This window comes from Mytilus edulis, chromosome 5, assembly GCF_963676685.1.
Source record: "Mytilus edulis chromosome 5, xbMytEdul2.2, whole genome shotgun sequence".
Classification (NCBI taxonomy): Eukaryota; Metazoa; Mollusca; class Bivalvia; order Mytilida; family Mytilidae; genus Mytilus; species Mytilus edulis.
In genome coordinates, this window is record NC_092348.1 from 86,993,035 (window position 1) to 87,015,166 (window position 22,132).

Consider the following 22,132-nt stretch of genomic DNA (forward strand, 5'->3'; position numbering starts at 1 on the left):
GAAAAATTACATCTTTTTTACTATAATCTTGTCCTTGTAAACTATATAGAAAAAGTTGCTAAAGTAAAGTAGATGATTAAACCTGTTCATTAAAAATAATGAGATGAAAAAAAGCAGAAAAATTAGTGAAAGCATTTTTTTGAAAGACATGGTCAAAACTGTTAGCTATGTAAGGCAGTCATAGATGTTTGTTGAAAACAACTGCTTTAGAAAGAATTGGTAACATTACTTCATGTAGCACCAGTTTGAAGTAAACTAGATGTTGAAAATTGAATTTAAACAGAATTTATCAAGTCCCTATTACTAGTTCTTAATCATTGCCATACCTCTATTTCATACTGTTCATCACTACATCAGCTGTTAAGATATATATTTTTCCAGAAAACAATTTATGCATTCTCTCTTTAAAAATCAAGAATTACACTATAAAATTTGTTTGCAATTTTTTCCAGGAAATATCGATGCCTTCTGTCTGGCTAACCCCACATCTATAGTGCCACACCCAGACACATGTGGTCAGTACTACAACTGTTCAGCCATGTCCAAATATGGTCATCATCTCCAGGAATGTCAGTACCCAGATCTGTTTGATGATGTCAGTCTGACATGTAAAGACTTTGAACAAGTCAAGTGTAACAAATCAAAACACGAACCAGAGGCCCCATGTAAGTATATAGTAAACTTGTTAATTAGTTTTTCTTTGTCAGAAATGGCAATATTTTCTTTGTTATGTACTGGACAGCAAGCAATGTTTATAAAAAACAATGAAAGAAGATAGAACAAGATTTTTTACCTGAATTTTTATTTTAATTCATGGTTGTTAAATTTTGGTGTATGCCCATTTAGATATTATGGTCAAACTTACAGGGATGAACCAAGTATTATTATCAAAATGATAAGAGAAATAAAGGAAATACTTGAATTCATGGATTCAAAGAAATTTGCATACAAGACTTATGGAAATGTATAATTTACCGAACACTTAAATTTGTGAATCCTCTATACTAAAGAAATCAACAAAAGTTAGTACACACAAATATGAATCCACAGTACCTAGTACCCGTTATGTATTATAAATGAATTAGGATGTATGGTATGCTTGCCAATGACAATTGAATCAGAGAACTCCAGCAATGGCTTAATAGTTGTAACAAAAAAAAAATGTTTTACTGAGCTTGCTTTCATATAACAATGCTTGTCTGAAGGTAGTTTCTAGACTCTACTTTGTATTTTCAGGTGAATATTTACAGAACAGATGTAACATAACAAATCCAAATTGTCCCCCCTGTCCCAAACGTCTACCTTCCTGTGTTGGACATCCAGATGGAGCCAATCCTTTCCCGAACAAATTGTGGAAGGCTGATTACATTACCTGCTACAAGAACAGAACATTGAATGTGACACACTGTAGTCATGGTTACTTCAATCTAAGAACAGGCAAATGTGAAGATGATGTTCCAAAAGGTAGGAATACATACTGGTATTTTTTTTATTATTGCGAAAATGCGACAAAGATGAAAAGGCAATAATTAAAACTCGCATTTTGAAATATTTTAAATGAATTAAACAGGATTTTTCTCAAAATCGTAAAAATTAAAATCGCATTTAAATCGCAACAATTTCTGAATTTACAGTATATTAAAGTACAAAAATATACATTTAATTTTTTAACTAACAGTTGATGTACCCAAATATTGCCAAGCAAATCCAACAGAGATTTTACCAGATCCAGACAACTGTGCTCATTATTACAACTGTTCTATTGCCATGGCTACAACCTTCAGAAGTGGTACTCCAGTAGTTGTGAGCCAGAAACAGATGGAATGCCCCTACCCAGACCTGTATGATCCTGTACGGAGAATGTGTGCTAACTTCTCATCTATAGACTGTAAACAAAGAAAAGAACCACAGGCTCCATGTAAATATTCATTGAAGCAGAAAATTTAGTTTGATTTTTAAACATTTAGATTATATTTGCTTTTAGAAATGGATGAATACCTGGGTATCAATATACACACATATTGCATGGGACCATTGGATAGTTTACTTTGCATCTTTTATTTTTAAAGATATTTTTTCTCAAGTTCTTTTTCTCTGATAGAATAAGTCTTTTTTTTATTTTTTTATACCACTAGTGCAATTTTCTAAATCTACTGCTGTATTTTCTGAAATTTACAATAGAAAAATGTTTAAAAACAAAAGGACATGCCTCACAGTACATTTCTATTAGTGAGAGGTCCTTTCTTCTAATCTAGTTTTAAATTTTTCTGATTGGAAAATCCCCCTTTTTGCGCTTTTATATTAGATATCTTGTGATTATACAACTGTCTGGTATCTTTCAAGGTGAATATGAACAGAATCTGTGTAAACCTGGTGATGTCAGTTGTCCCCCTTGTCCAGACAGACTTCCATCTTGTGTTGGAATGCCTGATGGTCCCAACATGTTTACTGGTAGAGAATGGAAGGCTGATTATGCTATTTGCTATCAGAACAGAACCTTGGAATTAAAAAAATGTAGTACAGGATATTTCCATCCAATAACACATGTTTGTACAGAAATTGTTAACCATGGTGAGTTAACAGTGAAAAATTTATATTCTTTTTAATAATTGCTTAAATAAAACTAATTTTGTTGAATATCTCAAATTATACTAGTCTTACTATAAATATCACAATACTATTTTGATGTCTTGGAAAGTCTAGTTACCTTTTATTTGTGTCAAAGCTTGTTTAATTTAGTTAAATTTATATCAATGGGGATCTTTATGTCATTTACAAATGTTTGAAGTAGGAACAATATACTGGTAAAATACAACAACTTTCATATTATCAACTCCAACTTACTCAGATATATTGATTAAAATTAGAGGAAGCATTCAATAAGATTGATAACTTTCTACGTTATGTATTATAGTTGATGTACCAGCATATTGTAAGGCCAATCCAAGGGAGATAATACCAGATCATGATAACTGTGCACATTATTTTGATTGTACGAAAGTAAACCAAAACAGAACCACAAGAGCCATGACCACAGGTGGCATGTCTGAGTGTAAATATCCTGACTTGTTTGATGCCCAGACGTTGACATGTCAGAGTTTTACAACAGTGACATGTCATGACAGACCAGAACCACAAGCTCCATGTAAGTTAGTTTAAACATATTTATTTATATTGGATTGGGAAACAAGTTTTGCAACTTATATTAATCCCTTTCCACTCCATGTAAGTTAAATACAATAAATTCAAATATGTTGACAAATTGTATATACATATGGATGCACCAGAAGCCTATTATTTAAGGAGGTTTGGTGCTGAGAGTCAAAATAGATTTGTCATTAGAGAGATGCAAAAGATACCAAAAATTAAAACTCATAGCCAAGAAAAAAACTGCCAAGTTCATGGCAAAAATTGACCAGAAGACAAACAGTATACAAAACACAACATAGAAAACTAAAGACTGAGTAACATCAACCCAACAATAAAAATGAATTACGGTTTTCACATGTCTACACCAAGAGATTGATTATAAGACGAAAATGAAATATAGGACCATTTTTTTCAGCCTTTTTCTCTTTATGTTGTGATCAATGTGTATCTGAGCATGCTCTCTAAGGGTTCTTTCATTGATGATTTTTTCAGGTGATTATATCCAGAATTTATGTAACCCTGGTGACAGTAAATGTGACAAATGTCCTAACAGATTACCTAGTTGTGTTGGTCAGTTGGATGGATTCCAGCCATTCCCTAATCACTTGTGGGAGGACAAGTTCATACAATGTTATAAAAACAGAACCATGAAGGTTGACCACTGTCCACTCAATCAGTTCTTCAATCCTAGAACACTAAAATGTGCTGATAAAGTTCAACCAGGTATAAATTTTGTGAAATAATGTGATATTTTACTTTCAATTTATGAAATACATAGAAAAATTTAAAAAAAAATCCAATGCATAAAAAAGGTATCAAGAAAATTTATAATTAATTTTGTTTGATTTATTACTTTTATATTTTTTAAAAAGATGAAGAAATTGTGTAGGCCTAAGGGACGACATCAAAAGTTCAATGTAGGATAAAAAACTAAATTCACATAGTTTTTTCACTGACCCCCTACCCCTCTCTTAACTTAATTTAGGAAACATTGATTTAACTATATGGATATATGTAAAATCGATTTTGGATTTACAAAACTTGCAGTCATGTTGACCCCCAACCCCCAAACTATTTGATTTAAGTTTTTTATCTTACATTGATCTTTTGATGTCGTCCTTAAGAAGTAGCCATTATGGAGTTGTGATATAAAAATGTTACTTTATGGAGTTTTTATGGAGTTTTTTTTTATTAGTGAACATAATTGCATGCAACAGATTTGTATGTTTTAGATACAATGTATATATCTTTTTGATGATTTCTTGAGAATTGTGATTTCAGTCATCAGCAAAAATGAGTGTCAATTAATTTTACCATTATACAGAAACGTGTAAAATACAAAAATCTAACAAAATTTAAAAGGTATGAATGAAGAAAAGAAAAAGACTGCTAATGAATACTACAATAATATTTACCATTTCAGTGGATGTGAAAGATTATTGTACTGTACACCCTACCTCTATGATACCTGATTATCAGAACTGTGCCAAGTTGTACAACTGTACTGATGGTACACATACAGAATGTACCTACCCAGACCTGTACAATGTACAGACTCAGATGTGCCAAAACTTCATGACCACTAGATGTGATGGTAGACAAGAACCACAAGCTCCTTGTATGTATATTTGCATTATACTGTTCTATAGATTAGAAGATGGTGAAATTTAATAATTTATAGTGAATGTATAAGATGACTTTTTTCATGAATTACAAACTGGCTGCTTCAAAGTCTCCCATTAATAAATTAATTTGTGAGAACCAAGTAAGAATAAAAGTATATGTTGGTTAAAAACCAATGAGGCAGCAACCAAACAACTACAGGTATATAAAACCCCTCCTACCATAAACAATTTATTTTTGAAAATTCACTCAAAACAAAAGAATGATAGAAAGGACCGTTTCCCATTGGCAAACATTTTGTTGAAAGTTTAGATATTCAGTGTTAAAGCAAAAGCATAACTTTGTATAATCTTTCTACTTGGTTGACTCTTTTACTTTTTGTTTTCAGGTGAATATGATCAAAACTTGTGTCCACCAGGTGACCAATCCTGTAAACCTTGTCCTGAACGTTTACCTAGTTGTCGTGGGTTACCTGATGGAGACCGACCAGTTTCCACGGCCCTTTGGACCAATGTTTATGTCACATGTTTACATAATCGTACTATGGCTGTTAGAGATTGTCCACCAGGGTCAGTCTTCAATCCAGTCACTCTACAGTGTATGTCAGTAGTGGCTAAAAGTGAGTTACCATACTGTTAAAAATTAAATTAACTTGTTGAAAAAATAAGGCTATCGGCTAGGTCCACCTGAAAAAAGTAGTGCAGGATACTGAAAAACAAGATAAATATTTTTGAAAAGTTTCCTAGATTTTAGTAATGCAGTAATACAGGTAAGTTTTATTTACTGGGAAATGTTCAATCTGGCATTCAAAATTGAAAGCATTTCCTTGTCAATGAAAAATAAGTGGTCAGTACTTTATAATTAATGTCACCTTTAAGTTAGGCACATATATTAAAGCTACCTACAGATTTCTAATTAGAAGGTATTGAATATGACAATAAACAATGAAACACAATATTTTCTTCAGCATTATGTTATTTCCAATTTGAAATTTAATAACATCTTTCAAAGTCTTTATTTTCTTGTTTATAATTTCAGGTAATGTAGATAATGTATGTGGAGCTAATCCAACAATGATAAAACCAAACACCAATAACTGTGGTCAGTATTATAACTGTTCTGCTGTTACTAAGTATGGTCACCACCTGATGGAGTGTACATATCCTGACCTGTTTGACCCTATTACTGGTCAGTGTAAAGAGTTCTATAATGTCCAGTGTGACCAGAAACATGAACCCATGGCACCATGTAAGTCTAATCATTGAAGAAAGAATACTCTTAATTAATTATCTTTTATAATTTAGCACTGACATGTTCACAAACGCCACATTTTATCAGCAATCAATTTATTGTGTCTAGATAGATAGTATTTTAATGGTCTATGGTATTGTTTGGACATGGCAAAATTACCTTTCACATTTTAAAAATCTTTACACCAAACTCATTATATACCATATCAAATATCAAAAGAAATTTGTGTGTGAAATGCCATATGACCATTTTGGATACTAGCTATATGTGGATTCATTATTATTTGTTGGGTACAAATTCTCCTTTATTTCATACAAACAAAGGAATCAAAATTAAAATGTTTTATAAAAATATATGCAGACTGAAATGCATAGTTTCGTCTTTCAATGAAAATTGGTACCGACTAAAAAATAGATGAATCCCTGGTATGAAGATAACTTTCAGTCCTACAAAGCTATGTGCTCTCATTTCATTATTTTCCCTTTCAGGTGAATATTTACAGAATTTGTGCCAGCAGTCTAACACAAGTTGTGCCCCTTGTTCTACCAGACTACCTTCCTGTGTAGGGCTACCTGATGGTACTAATCCATTCCCTGGGAGAATGTGGAAGGCTGACTTTATTAGATGTGACAGAAATAGGACTGTAGAAATTACACATTGTAAATCAGGATACTTTCATCCCAGGAAAATGATATGTACTAAGGAAGTCATCCCAGGTAATGGAGCAAAGAACATTTCTTTACTTTTAAATTATTGCTGGTATAATTTAAATTTATTACACTTATGAGTTCTTCTGTTAAGAAATTTAGCTGAATGATGGAATTCGAAGATTACCTGTATGCATATATATATCATTGAAATCCTACTCCTTGATTTAACTAATGTTAGGAATTAAATCTCATGCACACATACCAATACATGCAATACAATTTCCAATACACAAAACAAATGACATTCATGTTAACAATACAGGGAACTGTTTGGCTTCCACAATTTGTTTCACCCATATTGTATAGTCTGCTGTAAAATGCTCTTTGATAAAAAAAAAAAAAAAAAAAAGTGAAACCATTCTGATCAGAAAAACAAATGGCTAATTGAATGTATTAATATTTTTGATTATGTTGTTTTTTCTACTCAACAGACTAAATATATTCTAGTTGCTTGAATATAATAAAAATGTTTAACCTGTTTAATATTAAGTTGATGTAAATTTTCTACTCTGGTTCAGTCATTTCATGCATCACATATAACTTCAGTTGATATTCCTGATTATTGTGGAGCCAACCCAAGTGATGTGTTACCTGATCCAGATAATTGTGGTAGATATTATAACTGCTCCATGTCTCCTGGTCATGGCACCAAAAGGTCAATGTCACCACTAAAGATATCAGCATATCACATAGAATGTAGATATCCAGATTTGTTTGATCTAACAACCATGCAGTGTGCTGGGTTTGAAACTGTTAATTGTCCAAATAGGAAGGAACCACAGGCTCCATGTAAGTTTTTAAGAATGTATAATTAAATTAGTTTTATTCTTTTCTAGTTGTATATTATTGATAGTTAACTGTTTTTTATTGCCTTTTAAGCACATTTTTGCTAGATTATAAGGATTCTAAGATTATAGAATGAAATTCAAAACAGTGTGGCTGTGGCCATTGATTGACACATTAAATTCATCCATTGACTGGGACAATTTAGGTGAACGTTTGTATGTAACGACCACTGTTCACGACGTACCTACGATAGACATTTAAACTGTGGGGTCACCAAAGGTTTCATAACGCCTTTAATTATAAAATAATTCAAAAAATTAATCAGGAATAACCTTTATGTTTTGATTTATATAATTGATATAAATCAAAACATCGTGTTATTTCTGATTAGGTTTTTGAAATACTTTATTAAGGTGTTGAGAACCTTTGGTGACCCCATAGTTTAAGTGTCTTTAAAAAGTACATAGTGATCAATGGTCGTTACATACAAACGTTCACCTAAATTGTCCCAGTCAATGGATGAATTTAATGTGTCAATCAATGGCCACAGCCACACTGTTTTGAATTTCATTCTAGTTGGGTAAACATAAGCTCAAAATATATATATTTCAGTTTGTCTGCCAAAGGTTGCTTACTAAAAGAAACATAATGGTAAATTTTTCATTTGTGTTTTATTATGTTTAAGTTAATCATTGTAAGATCAATATGCTTTTTAATGAGTTCATATTTAAGATCAGGATATGTTTTTTCAAAGTGATAGAACTTTTTCTGAGTGGCAGAATGATGGCAGAACAATCCAAATATTTTATACCTATTGAGTCAAATAATTGTTAGGGTTGATATGGGCAACATTTATGCATTGTGTTGAGACTGTTTTGTATATATCTACTGTTTTTCTAGGTGAATACCAGCAGCATATATGTACACCTGGGGATCTATCCTGTACCAGATGTCCAGATAGACTACCAAGTTGTGTTAGGTTATCAGATGGACCTCATCCAGTACCCACCCAGCTCTGGATGACAGGTTTTATTGTCTGTTATAAGAACAGGACTGTCAATGTTACAGACTGTGCTAATAATGAGTATTTCAATCCCAGACTCAATAGCTGTATGAAGAAAGTTATTCCAGGTAATGAATAAGAATTTTATATAATGTAAAAAGAAAGTAGAAATGGTATGATTGCTAATGAGACACTTGTCCACTAGGCTTCAATAAGTGGAAATAAGCAATTATAGGTCACTGTAGGGCCTTTCACAATGAAAAGAAAACCCAGACCCAATACCATATAGGTGGCTATAAAAGCCAGTCATGACAAATATGAAACCATTGAAACGAGGAAATCTAAAGACCTTATTTATAACAAAACAAATGAAAAACAAATATGACAAATATGAATCAAAGAAACCAACTGAAATACATGGTCCTAATTTGGAACAGGCACAAAAAGAATGTGTGTTTGGAGGGTGGTTATACATGTTAGTGAGAGCTGTCTGCATTTATTGCATATAATAATTCATTTGATTAATTGAAAATATACCTGCTTTCTGATTTGTCACAAGAATGAATTCTGACCAGCTGAAAAACAACATTTAAACAATCAATTGACTTCACAACATTGTAATTATTTGTTATGTTTCAGTTGATGTTCCTGAGTATTGTAAGGCCCACAGGACAGCAGTGTTACCAGATCCAGGTGACTGTGCTAAATATTATAACTGCTCCTCTACAAAACATGAGGAATGTAAATATCCTGACCTCTATAACCCCTCGACATTGTCATGTGACAAGTTCACATCTGTATCATGTGATCAAAGACAAGAACCACAAGCTCCATGTAAGTATTTACGTTGTAAACATGGTAAATTGTCATATTTTTGGGAGCAGTATTTATTTTAGGTACAACCTCTTGAAATGTTGAACAAATTGTTGATTTTTTTTTTATTTAGGGTGTAAAGAGGGGAGGGGATAGCTGGGCAAATTCAATTAACACCAAGCTAAGAATAAAATACATATTTCAGAAGACCTTCTAATATTATATGAAGATACATTACTTTGTCCTTATCCAATATAGTGAATCTAATATTTAATTTACCAGTTTGTCTGTCATGTAACTCTGATCAACTCTACTTCAACTTCTTTGTTGGATTTTGAGCTAACGACTTGTGTGTTTCATGAAGTGGTAGCAAGTACAAATTTTTAATTCAAGACTGTTTAAAGGTTGTTTAATTTGAAGTTTCAAAAAGCATTGCCATAAAAGCAAATATAAATGAAATTACATTGTAACCTGTGTTATCCGACACACTGTGGGACCAGAAAAAAAATGTCACATTTATCAGGGTGTCCGAATACTCAGGTTTTTTCTGCAAGAATAGGCATATTTTGGGATCATGAAAATGTGTCAGTTAAAGCAGAATGTTGGAATACTCAGGTGTCGGATTAGGCAGGTTACACTGTATAGGCTAAAAACACCAATGTCATGAATTAATTTTTGTTTTGAAATTAGATTTCAGACTGTATTTATAACTTATCTTATTATTGATACAATGTTTTGTGCTTATCTCATATAATAATAATTGATAATCAATAGGTCAATATGACCAGAACAAATGTCCAGTCTCAGACCCCAACTGTAAGCCATGCCCAGAGAGACTTCCTAGTTGTATTGGATTACCTGATGGACTAAACATATTCCCTGGAAAGTTATGGAAGACTGATTATATACAGTGTTATAAGAATAGAACCATTGATGTGAAAGTTTGTACCACAGGTTACTTCCATCCAGTACAGAAGATGTGTATGATAGAAGTCAAACCTGGTAATATATTTATTTTCTCGATATCTACTGTTTTATGTCAATTAATATACTTGTCTCAGTCCATTAACTTTTTTATGTATTTTTCTTGATTTGAGGTTGGGAATTGCTGTTAAATCTTCACTGAGTACATTATTTGTGTTTTATTGCCTAGTACAATTCATTTAAACAGACATTGAAATGTTCATGTAGAATACAGTGTTCTTCGAAAAAAGAGAAAATTAGACGCTTGTTCAAAATTTTACTATATATTATATTTGCTATTTTATGATATTAATAATTGATCTAAGCATAAAGCTTTTTTTTTTTCTTTAATCAATCTGCAAGCTTTGCTTAAATGTTTTTGTATTTTTCAGTTGATGTAAAGAACTACTGTAAAGCCAACCCATTAGACATTTTACCCGACCCAGATAACTGTAGTCATTATTACAACTGTACTCAGGTTAACCTGTCTACTGTGACCACTAGTACAGAATGTGCCTATCCTGACCTGTTCTCACCTGTAACTCAAAGATGTGAGATGTTCACCTCAGTGAAATGTATGAAACGGCCAGAGCCGCAGGCTCCATGTAAGTACTATTATCTATGCATTCCCTTACAGAAAAACGAAATGATTAAAAAGGCATACTTGCGAAAAGTTGGTACTAGTTGCATATGTATTGAATAGAATTACAGTTTAAAGTATATCGAAATGAAGCCTTAAGGTAAAAGGGAACTAAAAAAAGTTAAAAAAAAAAAAAATCTGTTTTGCTATCGTGTGGTATTATTTAACAATTTGCTGTCTACATTATCATGTAAAATAATATCGCTATTTCATGAAATTTTCCTTTGGTCTTACTGACTGATAATTTCTTTTCTCAGCTCAGTAGAGTGATATGAAAAACTATCAATAGAAATTAATAATAGATATATGCCTGTTGTCAATGAAATTAACAACATCTTCATAGTTAAGACAGCAATAAACAGATTATCATTGGTCATCTCAACTCAACTGCTTTTATCACTTTCGACACACCAGCTGAAGCGAGAAATTCAATTTTGTTGAGATAACCAACAATTATCTATAATTATGCATCTTAATTATAGAAGATAAACCAGTTGTCATAATAGTTATATCAGTTACACAGAAAGACTACAAAATCATGAAGTCACATTATCAGTAAGAGATGCATCTTTTTAAAGACTGACAACCTGTTTTATATTCATGAAGGTGAATATGAGAAGAACCTTTGTACTGGAACATCATGTCAACCTTGTCCTGACCGACTACCAAGCTGTGTGGGACTGTCTGATGGTAACCATGCCTACCCAGCTCAGATGTGGAAGTCAGGATACGTAACTTGTTATAAAAATAGAACCACCAATATCAGGAAATGTACGACAGGATACTTCCATCCAGGGAGACATGTGTGTATGGTGGATGTTGTCTCTGGTGAGCATTCCATTTAGAGATATTCCACAAGTTATTATTCTTACTTGTAAACTTCCTTTTAGAATATGACTGCATAAATTTCATGCTTTTCCCATTAATTTCCCTGGCTGTTGTAAGACCCAACATGGATGATATTATCCGAGACCCTACAAACTTCTAGATATTATAGATATTTGAATATAGTTCAGTTAATGCCCCTCCCTTTTGTAAGGCCAACCAACTTCTCTATACCTCTGCTTTAAAAAGGGGGTATACTGTTTTATATCTATCCGTCCATTCATTCGTCTGTCCATCCATCTGTCTATCTGTCAGTTCATCCTTCAGTCCCATGATTATTTTTCGTTGCATCTTTCTTAAGAATTACATTACAAGAATTTCTGAAATTAGGTTTCTGGGTTTATATAAGTCGGCTACACTGTGTGATGTGTTTTCAGATTTATCCCTAAACAACTTACTGTTTACTGAAATAATTGGGCAAGGGTATCATTAGTAGCTCACACTTTCAGTTGTATATCACAGACTTTCAAGACTTTTTAAACTGTTTTATGTGTTGCTATTTCAGTTGACGTTCCTGAATACTGTAAAGCTAACACGGCTGTTATTATCCCGGACCCTACAAACTGTGCCAAGTACTATAATTGTTCTGACCCTACCAGACAGTATATGAAGGAATGTACCTATCCTGACTTGTTCTCCACCATTACACAGAGATGTGAGAGGTTCCAGATGGTGGGCTGTAGAAAGAGACCAGAACCTCAAGCTCCATGTAAGATAGAAGCTGTAACATTTTAATTTTGAAAAAAGGAAAAAATTCTAGTAAAAAACATGTTCCTATGAAATACACATGCAAGCTTTTTGAATAAAAACTCATAAATTTAATCTGTATGTTCAGAGATCTTGGTTTTGTCAGAAAAACACTGTTGCTCATTTACCAGTTTTATGAGCTTTATTACATACAAATGCAATGACTTACTTTTGATAAATTTTCTTTAGGTGAATACAACCATAACCTGTGTATTGTTAATGACCCCAATTGTCAGCCCTGTCCATCACGACTACCTAGCTGTGTGGGTATACCTGATGGGGATCGTCCATTCCCAGCACATCAGTGGACTGACCTATACATTACTTGTCTGACCAATAGAACTATTGCCATAAGACATTGTCCATCAGGGTCAGTGTTTGACCCAAGTAGATTGCAGTGTGTTAACAGGATTGAACAAGGTACAAGGCAATTAACTAGAGTCCATTAATTGATTTTTTTTAATTTCCTCCCTGTTTAATATATTTTGACAGCTATATGACAATGAAAGTTTAGTTTCACTTTTTTGCTTTATTGCTTTGAGATAAAGTCATTCTGACATGGAGACAGGGATTTTGGTTCATTTTTTGCTGCATAGAAATGTGTTTGATTCACATCAATTTAAGTTTTGCTTATTTGCAATCAGTGTTGACATTATTCTTCAGATCCTCAATTTTAAAAACAGAAATTTAGAAATACAAACTTTTGCTTTATATGAAAGATTAGATTGGTTCAAAGGCTTATGTAATATTTTACATTAGATGCAATTTAAAAGACCATTGATTGCAACTATCTACATTGACCTATTAAATACAGATATTTATTTTGGTAATTTTATTTCAGTTTTGATGTGAACTAATTGTATCATATCATTATTTTGCAGGAAACTTGCAGAGTTATTGTGCTGCCAATCCAACAACTAAGAAAAGACATCCTACAAATTGTGCCAAATATATTGACTGTTCTACCAAATCTTCACCCTATGGGGACTATATAAAGGAGTGTACCTATCCAGATCTCTTCTCCAGAGTAACATTCAAATGTGAAAACTTTTCTACAGTTAATTGTATACCTCTACAGGAACCTTTAGCACCTTGTGAGTAACATTTGTATTTTCCGACTTTTTATGCCCCCACCGCAGCAGAGGGGACATTAAGCTTTATCCTTGTTGGTCTGTATGTTCAAAAATCAGTTTCCATTCTCTAACTTTAGAAATGTTAAAAACTTATACAGAATGCATATTACTGCAAAACTCAGGTCAAATTCGAATTTTGGTGGCAACATTTTTATGTTCTTGAGTTAGTCCCTTTTTTATAATGTTATTTGCAAGCAAGGACATCATCTATGTCCCATGGATACATTCTCCAATGTATTTTATTTAGTTACCTACACTAATTGATTTCCTGGCTCATACCTGGTATTTTGAATTTTTAGGCAGTGTGCATTAAGTAACTGAAGTCTATACAGAATTAAATCCCTTTTGGACATCTTGTATTTTTTCAAAACTATTTCGCAAACCATTCAATTTTTGTTTTGTCATATGTTACAATATTAGATTTCATTGCTATTGATTTATATTTGAGCCTAAGGATCTGGATTTCACTAACTTTATTGAAAGTAAGAACTTCTATTTTCAGGTGAATATGAGCAAAACCTTTGTAAACCAAATGATGCCAACTGTAAGCCATGTTCCTCCCGTCTACCCAGCTGTGTAGGACTTCCTGATGGAGTCAACTATTTCCCTGGAAAGCTATGGACTGATTCCTATATCAGATGCTTCAGGAACAGAACCATTTCTGTGGAAAAATGTCCTGATGGATATTTCCATCCAAGACAACATCTATGTGTAAAAACAGTAGATAGAGGTACATTGTTTTAATTGTCATACTCAGTGCTGATGGAAGTGTAGCACATATAGTGGTTGTTTTGTCTCTTTGTTTATTCATTAGTTTGTCAACTTTTTGTATCTTCAACTCCTTCGGAAACCAGTGATTGGATTTTGAAAGAAAGAAATTCATTACATATGAAATTGTTCACAATCTATATTTTTTTTTTATTTAAAATATTTTGTAGGTTTCCCATAGCAAAACATGGGTTTTGTCATATCAAACAAAGGGATTGGATGTAAGACTTCTATCAATTTAGTTGATTAGGAAAAGTTCAGATTTTCACTTTGAAAAAAATTACAATACGTTATCATGATTTTTTTTTTAATAGAATTGTTTTTCAATGATCTATAGTTACTAATATTGAATAAAAACTTCAATCAGTGTTTAGACCAAGTAAATATAAATTTAATAAATACACATGAATTTTATGATTTTTTTGTAGTGGACATCCCTGACTACTGTCAATCTCACCTTGATGCTGTGTTACCTGACCCTGCCAATTGTGGACACTATTTCAACTGTAGTTTCTTAGCCACACACAGATCCATGGAGATATCAGAATGTAAATACCCAGATCTATTCTCTGTCACGAGCAGACGATGTGAACCTTTCTACAATGTCCAGTGTCAAAACAGATATCAGCCACAAGCACCTTGTGAGTATCATAATGTTCATGTGGAAATTTATTTTTATTGCAAAAAATCTTTTTCTTCTTAGTTAAATAATGTAAACCAAATATTTTTTCATAGATACATTTTCTATGTTTAAGCCCTTTCTAGATTACTTGATGGCAACATATTTTCACTATTTTTAGAATGTGTTGTCATATTTAATTTTAAGAAAAGACCAAGTTTGAAATATGTTTGACAATTTTAGTATGTAAACATTATTTGTTTGTTTGTGAAAATTGTGTTAATAAATTGCTTGCAAAAATGGGTAAGTTTACAGTATATTTTTTTTTGAAAATCTTACAGAAATGTTGATTTAGTTGTCGAAAAAATTAAACTGTCTTTGCACTTGATAATGATTACGAAAAGGCCTTACTTTATAAAAACATCAGGCTACAAAGTAACAGGAAATCTTTACAAAAAAATATACCATATTAATCTTTTGAGCATGAAGTTTTGATTGTACTCTTGTTTTATTAAGATTGTTTACTCCATTTTAGGTGAATATGTACAGAACTTGTGTTTGACCTCTAATGTGAATTGTATACCATGTCCTGGTAGACTGCCTAGTTGTAGAGGTTTACCTGATGGTCTACACAGCTTCCCTGGTAGACAATGGATGGAGGATTATATAAGGTGTGACAGAAACAGGACAGTAGAAGTCAGTAAATGTCAGACTGGATACTTCAATCCAACAAGCAGACAATGTACAACTCAACATGGACCTAGTAAGTGCTTCCAATGGTGGTTAAAAAAAAAGATATTTTTTTTGTCTTATGTTAAAAGTACATTTGCTGAAAAAAAATGCAAAAATAGAAATTACTAAGAAAGACATATTTTTGGAGTAGTATATAGGGACCACAATTTTGTCTTTCTGTAAGATAGTACCATTCGTTTGAGAAGGCTGTAGATGTGAACAAAGGGAGACAGTTCTGAGTTTTAATTCAATTTAATGGGCCTAGTCTTTACTCTTTTTTGTACAAGGCAACACTTATAACAATTCTTATACCAAATTTTTTTTTTTGTTCTACACTATTCTTTAGAGACAAAATTAAAAAAAAAAGAATCAATTCTCTTTTCCATAGATATTTGAATAATAAGCCACATTTGCATTGATTATGCAGTCATTTTTCAATGTTTGTTTTCCTATTTTTCAGACACAGTACCAGAATATTGCAAAGCTCATCCTACAGCTGTTATACCTAAGGGAGATAACTGTGTCCAGTATTACAACTGTTCTGTAGGACTGACTAGATATGGTAGAAATGTGATGGAATGTACCTATCCAGATATGTTCTCTACTGTCACTAGTCAGTGTGAGAGGTTTACTTCTGTATCATGTAAAGATAGACCAGAACATCAGGCACCTTGTAAGTTATATACAATCCTTGAATATATTGGGTTTTTTAAATGACTCTTTAAAGTATGATTATTTCAAAGTTGTCTCCCATGTACAGAATTTGCAAAAAAAAATACCATTTTAGAATTTACATTTAAAACTCTCAAACATATAAAAATAATAAAATGTGATATAACTGTCAATGAGACAAATCTCCATCATACCCAAATTACATAGAAAAAAAGTTAACAACTATAGGGCACAGTATAGCATTCAACAATGGTCAAATTCTGTGTAGTAAGCTTTGAAAGGCCTCAAAAGGACAACTGTAAAACAAGAAAACAAGAAAACAAACATCGTAATGTCCATATATATCTAAATAATTGATAAATGATATTTGTCACATTAGGCTCAATTTTAAATTTTTAACAATAATAATAATATTGTAGCATATGTCAAACATTGAAGGATTTGAGAAATAATTTGAAAAAAAACCCAAGATGTTCTAAAGGACTGAAACTCTTTATGAATTGTCAGTTTGATATCTTTAACCAAATGTTTGATTTTAGGTGACTACACACAAAATCGTTGTTATAATGATCCCACTTGTCAGCCTTGCTCATCTCGCCTCCCTAGTTGTATTGGTAAACAGGATGGACAACAAGCATTTACTGGGAAGTTATGGACTGATCTGTACATCCAATGTCAACAGAATAGGACAGTAGCAGTAGTACACTGTCCAAAATACCAAGTGTTTGATCCTCATCACAGGCAGTGTATCAGTGCTAGAAATATCAGTAAGTTATAAGTACACCAAATGATATTCATAATACGATTTTTTTTGTGATTTTGGGTGTTTTATTGCCAGTTTTAAGCACCGCTTTTGGTCTATTTCGTGGTGGCTAGTTTTTATTAGTGGAGAAAGCTGGAGTGCCTGGAGAAAACCACTGACCTTCGATAGGAAAAGTGACAATCCTGGTTAATTGAAATTGGAGTAAAATGCACCCGCAGTAGCTAGGTTCAAACTCACAACCTCAGTGTTGATTGGCTAGTGATTACTGTAGTTACTACTTAGACCACTCAGCCTTTGAGGCTAGTATATTCATAATACAAGAATAGAAGTGAAATATTATGAACTGCAAACTTTCAAAATCCTTTTCATAAAGTTTAGATATACAGTGAATAGAAATGTATAAAAAATAAGATTTAAGATATTGTTGTGATGTGATAGCTGTTAAATTATATATTTTCCAGAAAATATAGATGAGTTTTGTAGAGCTAATCCAACTGTGATACAGGAATACTCAGATAGCTGTGCCATGTACATCAACTGTTCTAGAACTGGACACTACCTTGTTGAATGTAAATACCCAGATCTATATTCAACTGTCTCTAAAACATGTCAGTCATTTAAATCAGTCACCTGTGGAAAAAGACCAGAGCCACAAAAACCATGTAAGTTTCTTAAAAAACACATTTATTGTTCGTCTTTAAAAACATATAAAAGAATTACAAGGCAAATAGATGGATATCTTCTATTTTTAACTCAACAAAAATTTTATTACCATCTCATGCTTTTTAGTTACAAACTGGATTATATTATAAAATATGGGTTTTTACTCATTATTGAAAACTTTCAAAACATTACACATGCTTTTGATATATGGTTCCATCTGAATATTTGTATGATTTTGTCTTGAGTATATCTTTTCTGTATTTTTACATTTGAAAATAGGAGCAATTAGGAAACTTGTGCATTTTAATTACCTTTGTTCTTTAAACTTTCAAACTGAAATCTTTGTTTTTATTCCAATAAAATAGATACTAATTTATGTGATGTGTATTACTTGAAATTAATAAGTATAGTACCACTATAAGTAAAACAGAAAACTGAAATTATTTTGATGTTTTTATTTATGCAAAAAATGTGACAGGGTTGTATTCACATTAATTTAAACTCACATTTTGAAATTGTTTATATGAATTTAACAGGTTTTTTCTCAATATCGCAAAGATAAAAATCACCTTTTTGTCTAATATGACAAAATCGCAAACATAAATGCATGCAATAATTTCTGAATTAACAGTAATTGTTGTATATTTCAGGTGACTACAAACAGAACCTGTGTATGCCAGGAGATATAAGCTGCCAGCCCTGTACAGAAAGATTGCCAAGCTGCGTAGGACTAGGAGATGGGTCTAATCCTCATCCATATCACATGTGGGGGATAGAATACATTGTTTGTGATAAGAATAGAACCATTCATGTGGACAAGTGCAGTCAAGGATACTTCAATCCTAGGACTTTAACATGTACTGTTACAGTACTTAAAGGTACTTATATCTTTTAGAATTTTTGAAAAATTAAAACATTTTCCAATCTTTTTTAGTCCAATTGCTTTATTTGAATAAGCTATTGTTTATGATTCCTTTTTAATGCAGTATTATAACGGTACCAAGGGTTACATCTTACTGACTTTTTTTTAAAGTTAAACCATCTTATTTATGTGTTTTATTTTTTTATATGAAATTTAGACTATAAGACAGACTTTTTAAAAGTATATAAGTTCAATTGAAGAAAAAATGAGGGTTGATTATAATGAGAAAGTCCAGAATTGTAAAAAAATCACAAACCAAAACTGGTTAACAGTTGGTGTCTTTATATCATCAATATAGTGTTACTCAAATATACAGATAAGTTTTTTCAAATTCTGCAGTAGATTATTTATAAAATATGAAAAAATATCAGTTTCTATTAAAAAAAATATTCAGTCATTTGGATAGCTGTAAATATTTTTTTTCCCTTTTATTTCAGTTGATGTAATTGATTATTGTAAAGTCCACTCTAATGATGTATTACCTGACCCTGACAACTGTGCCAAGTATTATAGATGTAGAGATCAGATGTCAAAGTTCATAGGTCAGACAGGAGACTGTACATACCCTGACCTTTTCTCTACATCTACTAAAGCCTGTGAATCCTTTACAACAGTCAACTGTGGAACGAGAAAAGAACCTCAGGCTCCTTGTATGTTACTTTTCTTTTCATATGTTTTATTATTATCATATCATCTTTTTAATATGACAGTGAATACCTTATCTTAAAATTGGACAAAGTGAAAACTTTGCTTTGTTTTTATTTTAGTCTTAGTAAACATAATAATACTGTTAATTCTGAAATTTTTACATGCATTTATTATTTTTGATTTTTTGAAAAATGGACAAAAATGCAAGATTATTTGTTGTGATTTCAAGAAAGTCTGCATACAGATCTTATTATTGTGATCCTCACCAAATCAAGTCACATTAAAAACATTATTAAAACCTCACCACAATAATTTCTGAATTAGTAATATTTTTATCGGTCACCTTTTCAATTGTATCTCGTTAAATTCCCAATTGAAAGTGAAGTGTCACTTTGTATTTAAAGTCAAGAAGTAACATTGTTTCCAATTTAATGCATAAGTCATCATTATTTTACAGTTTAGAACTCATAAAGCTTTTTGGCTAACGCTACTGCAATTGATTTATTCTGATACTTGTTATTTATAGGTGAATACCAGAAGAATATTTGCAGCCGTACTGATCTTACATGTGTGCCATGCCCAGACCGTCTGCCCAGTTGTGTTGGTAAACCAGATGGCTCTAATTCTTTCCCAGGAAAACTATGGTCACATGACTACATCACATGTCTTAGAAATAGGACAGTCACTGTCACTCAATGTCCACAGGGTCAATTCTTTAACCCAGATAGTAAACAATGTACCAATCAGATCTCTACCAGTAAGTCTATATTTCACATTAAAAATATATTCTACAAACTGTGATAAAATAAGTTAATAGATATAAGAAGATTTTGTATGAGAGTCAATGAGACAACTCTCCATCCAATTCATAATTTGTAAAAGTAAACCATTATAGGTTAAGGTATGGTCTTCAAAATGGAGTCTTGGCTCACACTCAACAGCATGCTTAAAAGGGCCCCAAAAATGACTTTTAATTTTTTTTACCTCTAGTGAACATATTTTTGTGATTGCTCATATATATATTTATATGAATATCTAACTTGAATAAAGAAGATGTGAGATATGCATCAATTAGACATGGACCCAATAACACAAAAAGTCCAGGAGACATTCCAAAAGATCATGTCAGATGCTATAATGAATAAGAAAAATACACAACTTATTTTTGCAATGTGAAATATAATTTTAAGACAGTCAATCTTAGAAAAATCCAGTTCATGATAGAATTTAAAAAAATTATTATTATTTGAAATTCTCTTTCCTAAATGATTCACATAGTTTATCATGTGTAAAATGTAGATGAACTCCTTGCATTTTTTGTATTTTTCATGTATAGTTCAAATTTTATACTTTAGTAATGCCTACAAGTTTTTACATCATTACATTTTAGCTGACATAGACAGTTTTTGTACTGCCAACCCTACATCACTAAAGCCACACCCATCTAACTGTGCCCAGTACTACAACTGTTCAGATGTCAACTCTAGATATGGACGTTACCTTGAAGAATGTACCTACCCAGATCTATTCTCTCCAGTAACCATGAGATGTCAGAACTACCAGACTGTGTCATGTGATGCCAAGCATGAACCTAAAGCTCCATGTATGTTTATTTTTTACAGTTTTGATTTTGTTATGTCAAATTGATAAGATCTGTATATGGGATAAATCATCTTTAGTAAATATTGTTCGCCTTTTTAGAAAACAGTGTTTGCAGCTTCATTACTTTATATGTTTTCTAGACTCTGTATACCTTTTTAAAATTGGTTGTTTTAAAATCTTATTATATGTATTTATCTTTTAATGCCCCACTTAGGGACATAATGTTTTCAGTATGTGTGTCCGTTCTTTCGTCTGTCTGTCCATCCATCCATCTGTCCCGCTTCAGGTTAAAGTTTTTGGTCAAGGTAGTTTTTGATGAAGTTGAAGTCCAATCAACTTGAAACTTAGTACACATGTTCTCTATGATATGATCTTTCTAATTCTAATGCTAAATTAGAGTTTTGACCCAAATTTCACGGTCCACTGAACATATAAAATTATTGTGCTAATGAGGCATCTGTGTACTATGGACTCATCCTTGTTTGTAAGTAAAACAATGTTGTCATTCATGAATAATTTGATGAGAGATTTTTTCTTTAGGCAAGCAATAAATATCCTTTATTCACAAGAAGTTCACAAGTGTTAAGATGGATGGTTAAAGTTTAGGGAAAGATACAATTTTCAATGTTTCCTTTAAAACTTCATAACTTGATGTGATTTGATTTGATTAGGTGAATACAGAGCCCATGTATGTGATGGTACTTCAGCTGTGTGTACACCATGTCCTGAACGTCTACCTAGCTGTATTGGTCAGACAGATGGACATCACATGTTCCCTGGACGGTCATGGTTGAAGGACTATATAGTGTGTGTCAACGAGAGGACAATAGTACAGAAGTGTGACTCTGGTTACTTCAATCCACATCTTCATCAGTGTACAGACAATGTTGGTGTCAGTAAGTAGATTCACAGTCATTTAATGCAAAAGGAAAATGATTTGCTGATACTAATTTATGAAAATAATATGGAATTTCATAGAAATTTAAACATTGCTGCCTTACAATATAAGATTAATTAATAACATACTTTGAAATCGGTC

The 22,132-nt window shown here is 32.1% G+C and overlaps 1 protein-coding gene across 4 annotated transcripts in view; it reads left to right on the forward strand.

Annotated features, from left to right (window-relative positions):
* Positions 1-22,132, forward strand: part of LOC139524712 (uncharacterized) — an 87,760-nt gene that overhangs the window by 21,586 nt on the left and 44,042 nt on the right. For 3 of the 4 annotated variants that reach the window (XM_071319730.1, XM_071319732.1, XM_071319731.1), the window contains 30 exons: positions 453-665; positions 1,237-1,464; positions 1,679-1,918; positions 2,344-2,571; positions 2,915-3,145; positions 3,643-3,873; positions 4,574-4,768; positions 5,162-5,392; positions 5,812-6,021; positions 6,513-6,740; positions 7,281-7,523; positions 8,421-8,651; positions 9,163-9,357; positions 10,111-10,338; positions 10,692-10,904; positions 11,546-11,767; positions 12,330-12,533; positions 12,761-12,991; positions 13,453-13,665; positions 14,207-14,434; positions 14,901-15,113; positions 15,627-15,854; positions 16,284-16,496; positions 17,035-17,262; positions 17,720-17,920; positions 18,572-18,799; positions 19,281-19,493; positions 20,018-20,248; positions 20,882-21,094; positions 21,765-21,989. In XM_071319730.1, coding sequence (XP_071175831.1) covers positions 453-665; positions 1,237-1,464; positions 1,679-1,918; positions 2,344-2,571; positions 2,915-3,145; positions 3,643-3,873; positions 4,574-4,768; positions 5,162-5,392; positions 5,812-6,021; positions 6,513-6,740; positions 7,281-7,523; positions 8,421-8,651; positions 9,163-9,357; positions 10,111-10,338; positions 10,692-10,904; positions 11,546-11,767; positions 12,330-12,533; positions 12,761-12,991; positions 13,453-13,665; positions 14,207-14,434; positions 14,901-15,113; positions 15,627-15,854; positions 16,284-16,496; positions 17,035-17,262; positions 17,720-17,920; positions 18,572-18,799; positions 19,281-19,493; positions 20,018-20,248; positions 20,882-21,094; positions 21,765-21,989 — 6,636 coding nt within the window. The remainder of the gene's footprint in view (positions 1-452; positions 666-1,236; positions 1,465-1,678; positions 1,919-2,343; positions 2,572-2,914; positions 3,146-3,642; positions 3,874-4,573; positions 4,769-5,161; positions 5,393-5,811; positions 6,022-6,512; positions 6,741-7,280; positions 7,524-8,420; positions 8,652-9,162; positions 9,358-10,110; positions 10,339-10,691; positions 10,905-11,545; positions 11,768-12,329; positions 12,534-12,760; positions 12,992-13,452; positions 13,666-14,206; positions 14,435-14,900; positions 15,114-15,626; positions 15,855-16,283; positions 16,497-17,034; positions 17,263-17,719; positions 17,921-18,571; positions 18,800-19,280; positions 19,494-20,017; positions 20,249-20,881; positions 21,095-21,764; positions 21,990-22,132) is intronic. The other variant, XM_071319733.1, reaches the window with a different exon arrangement.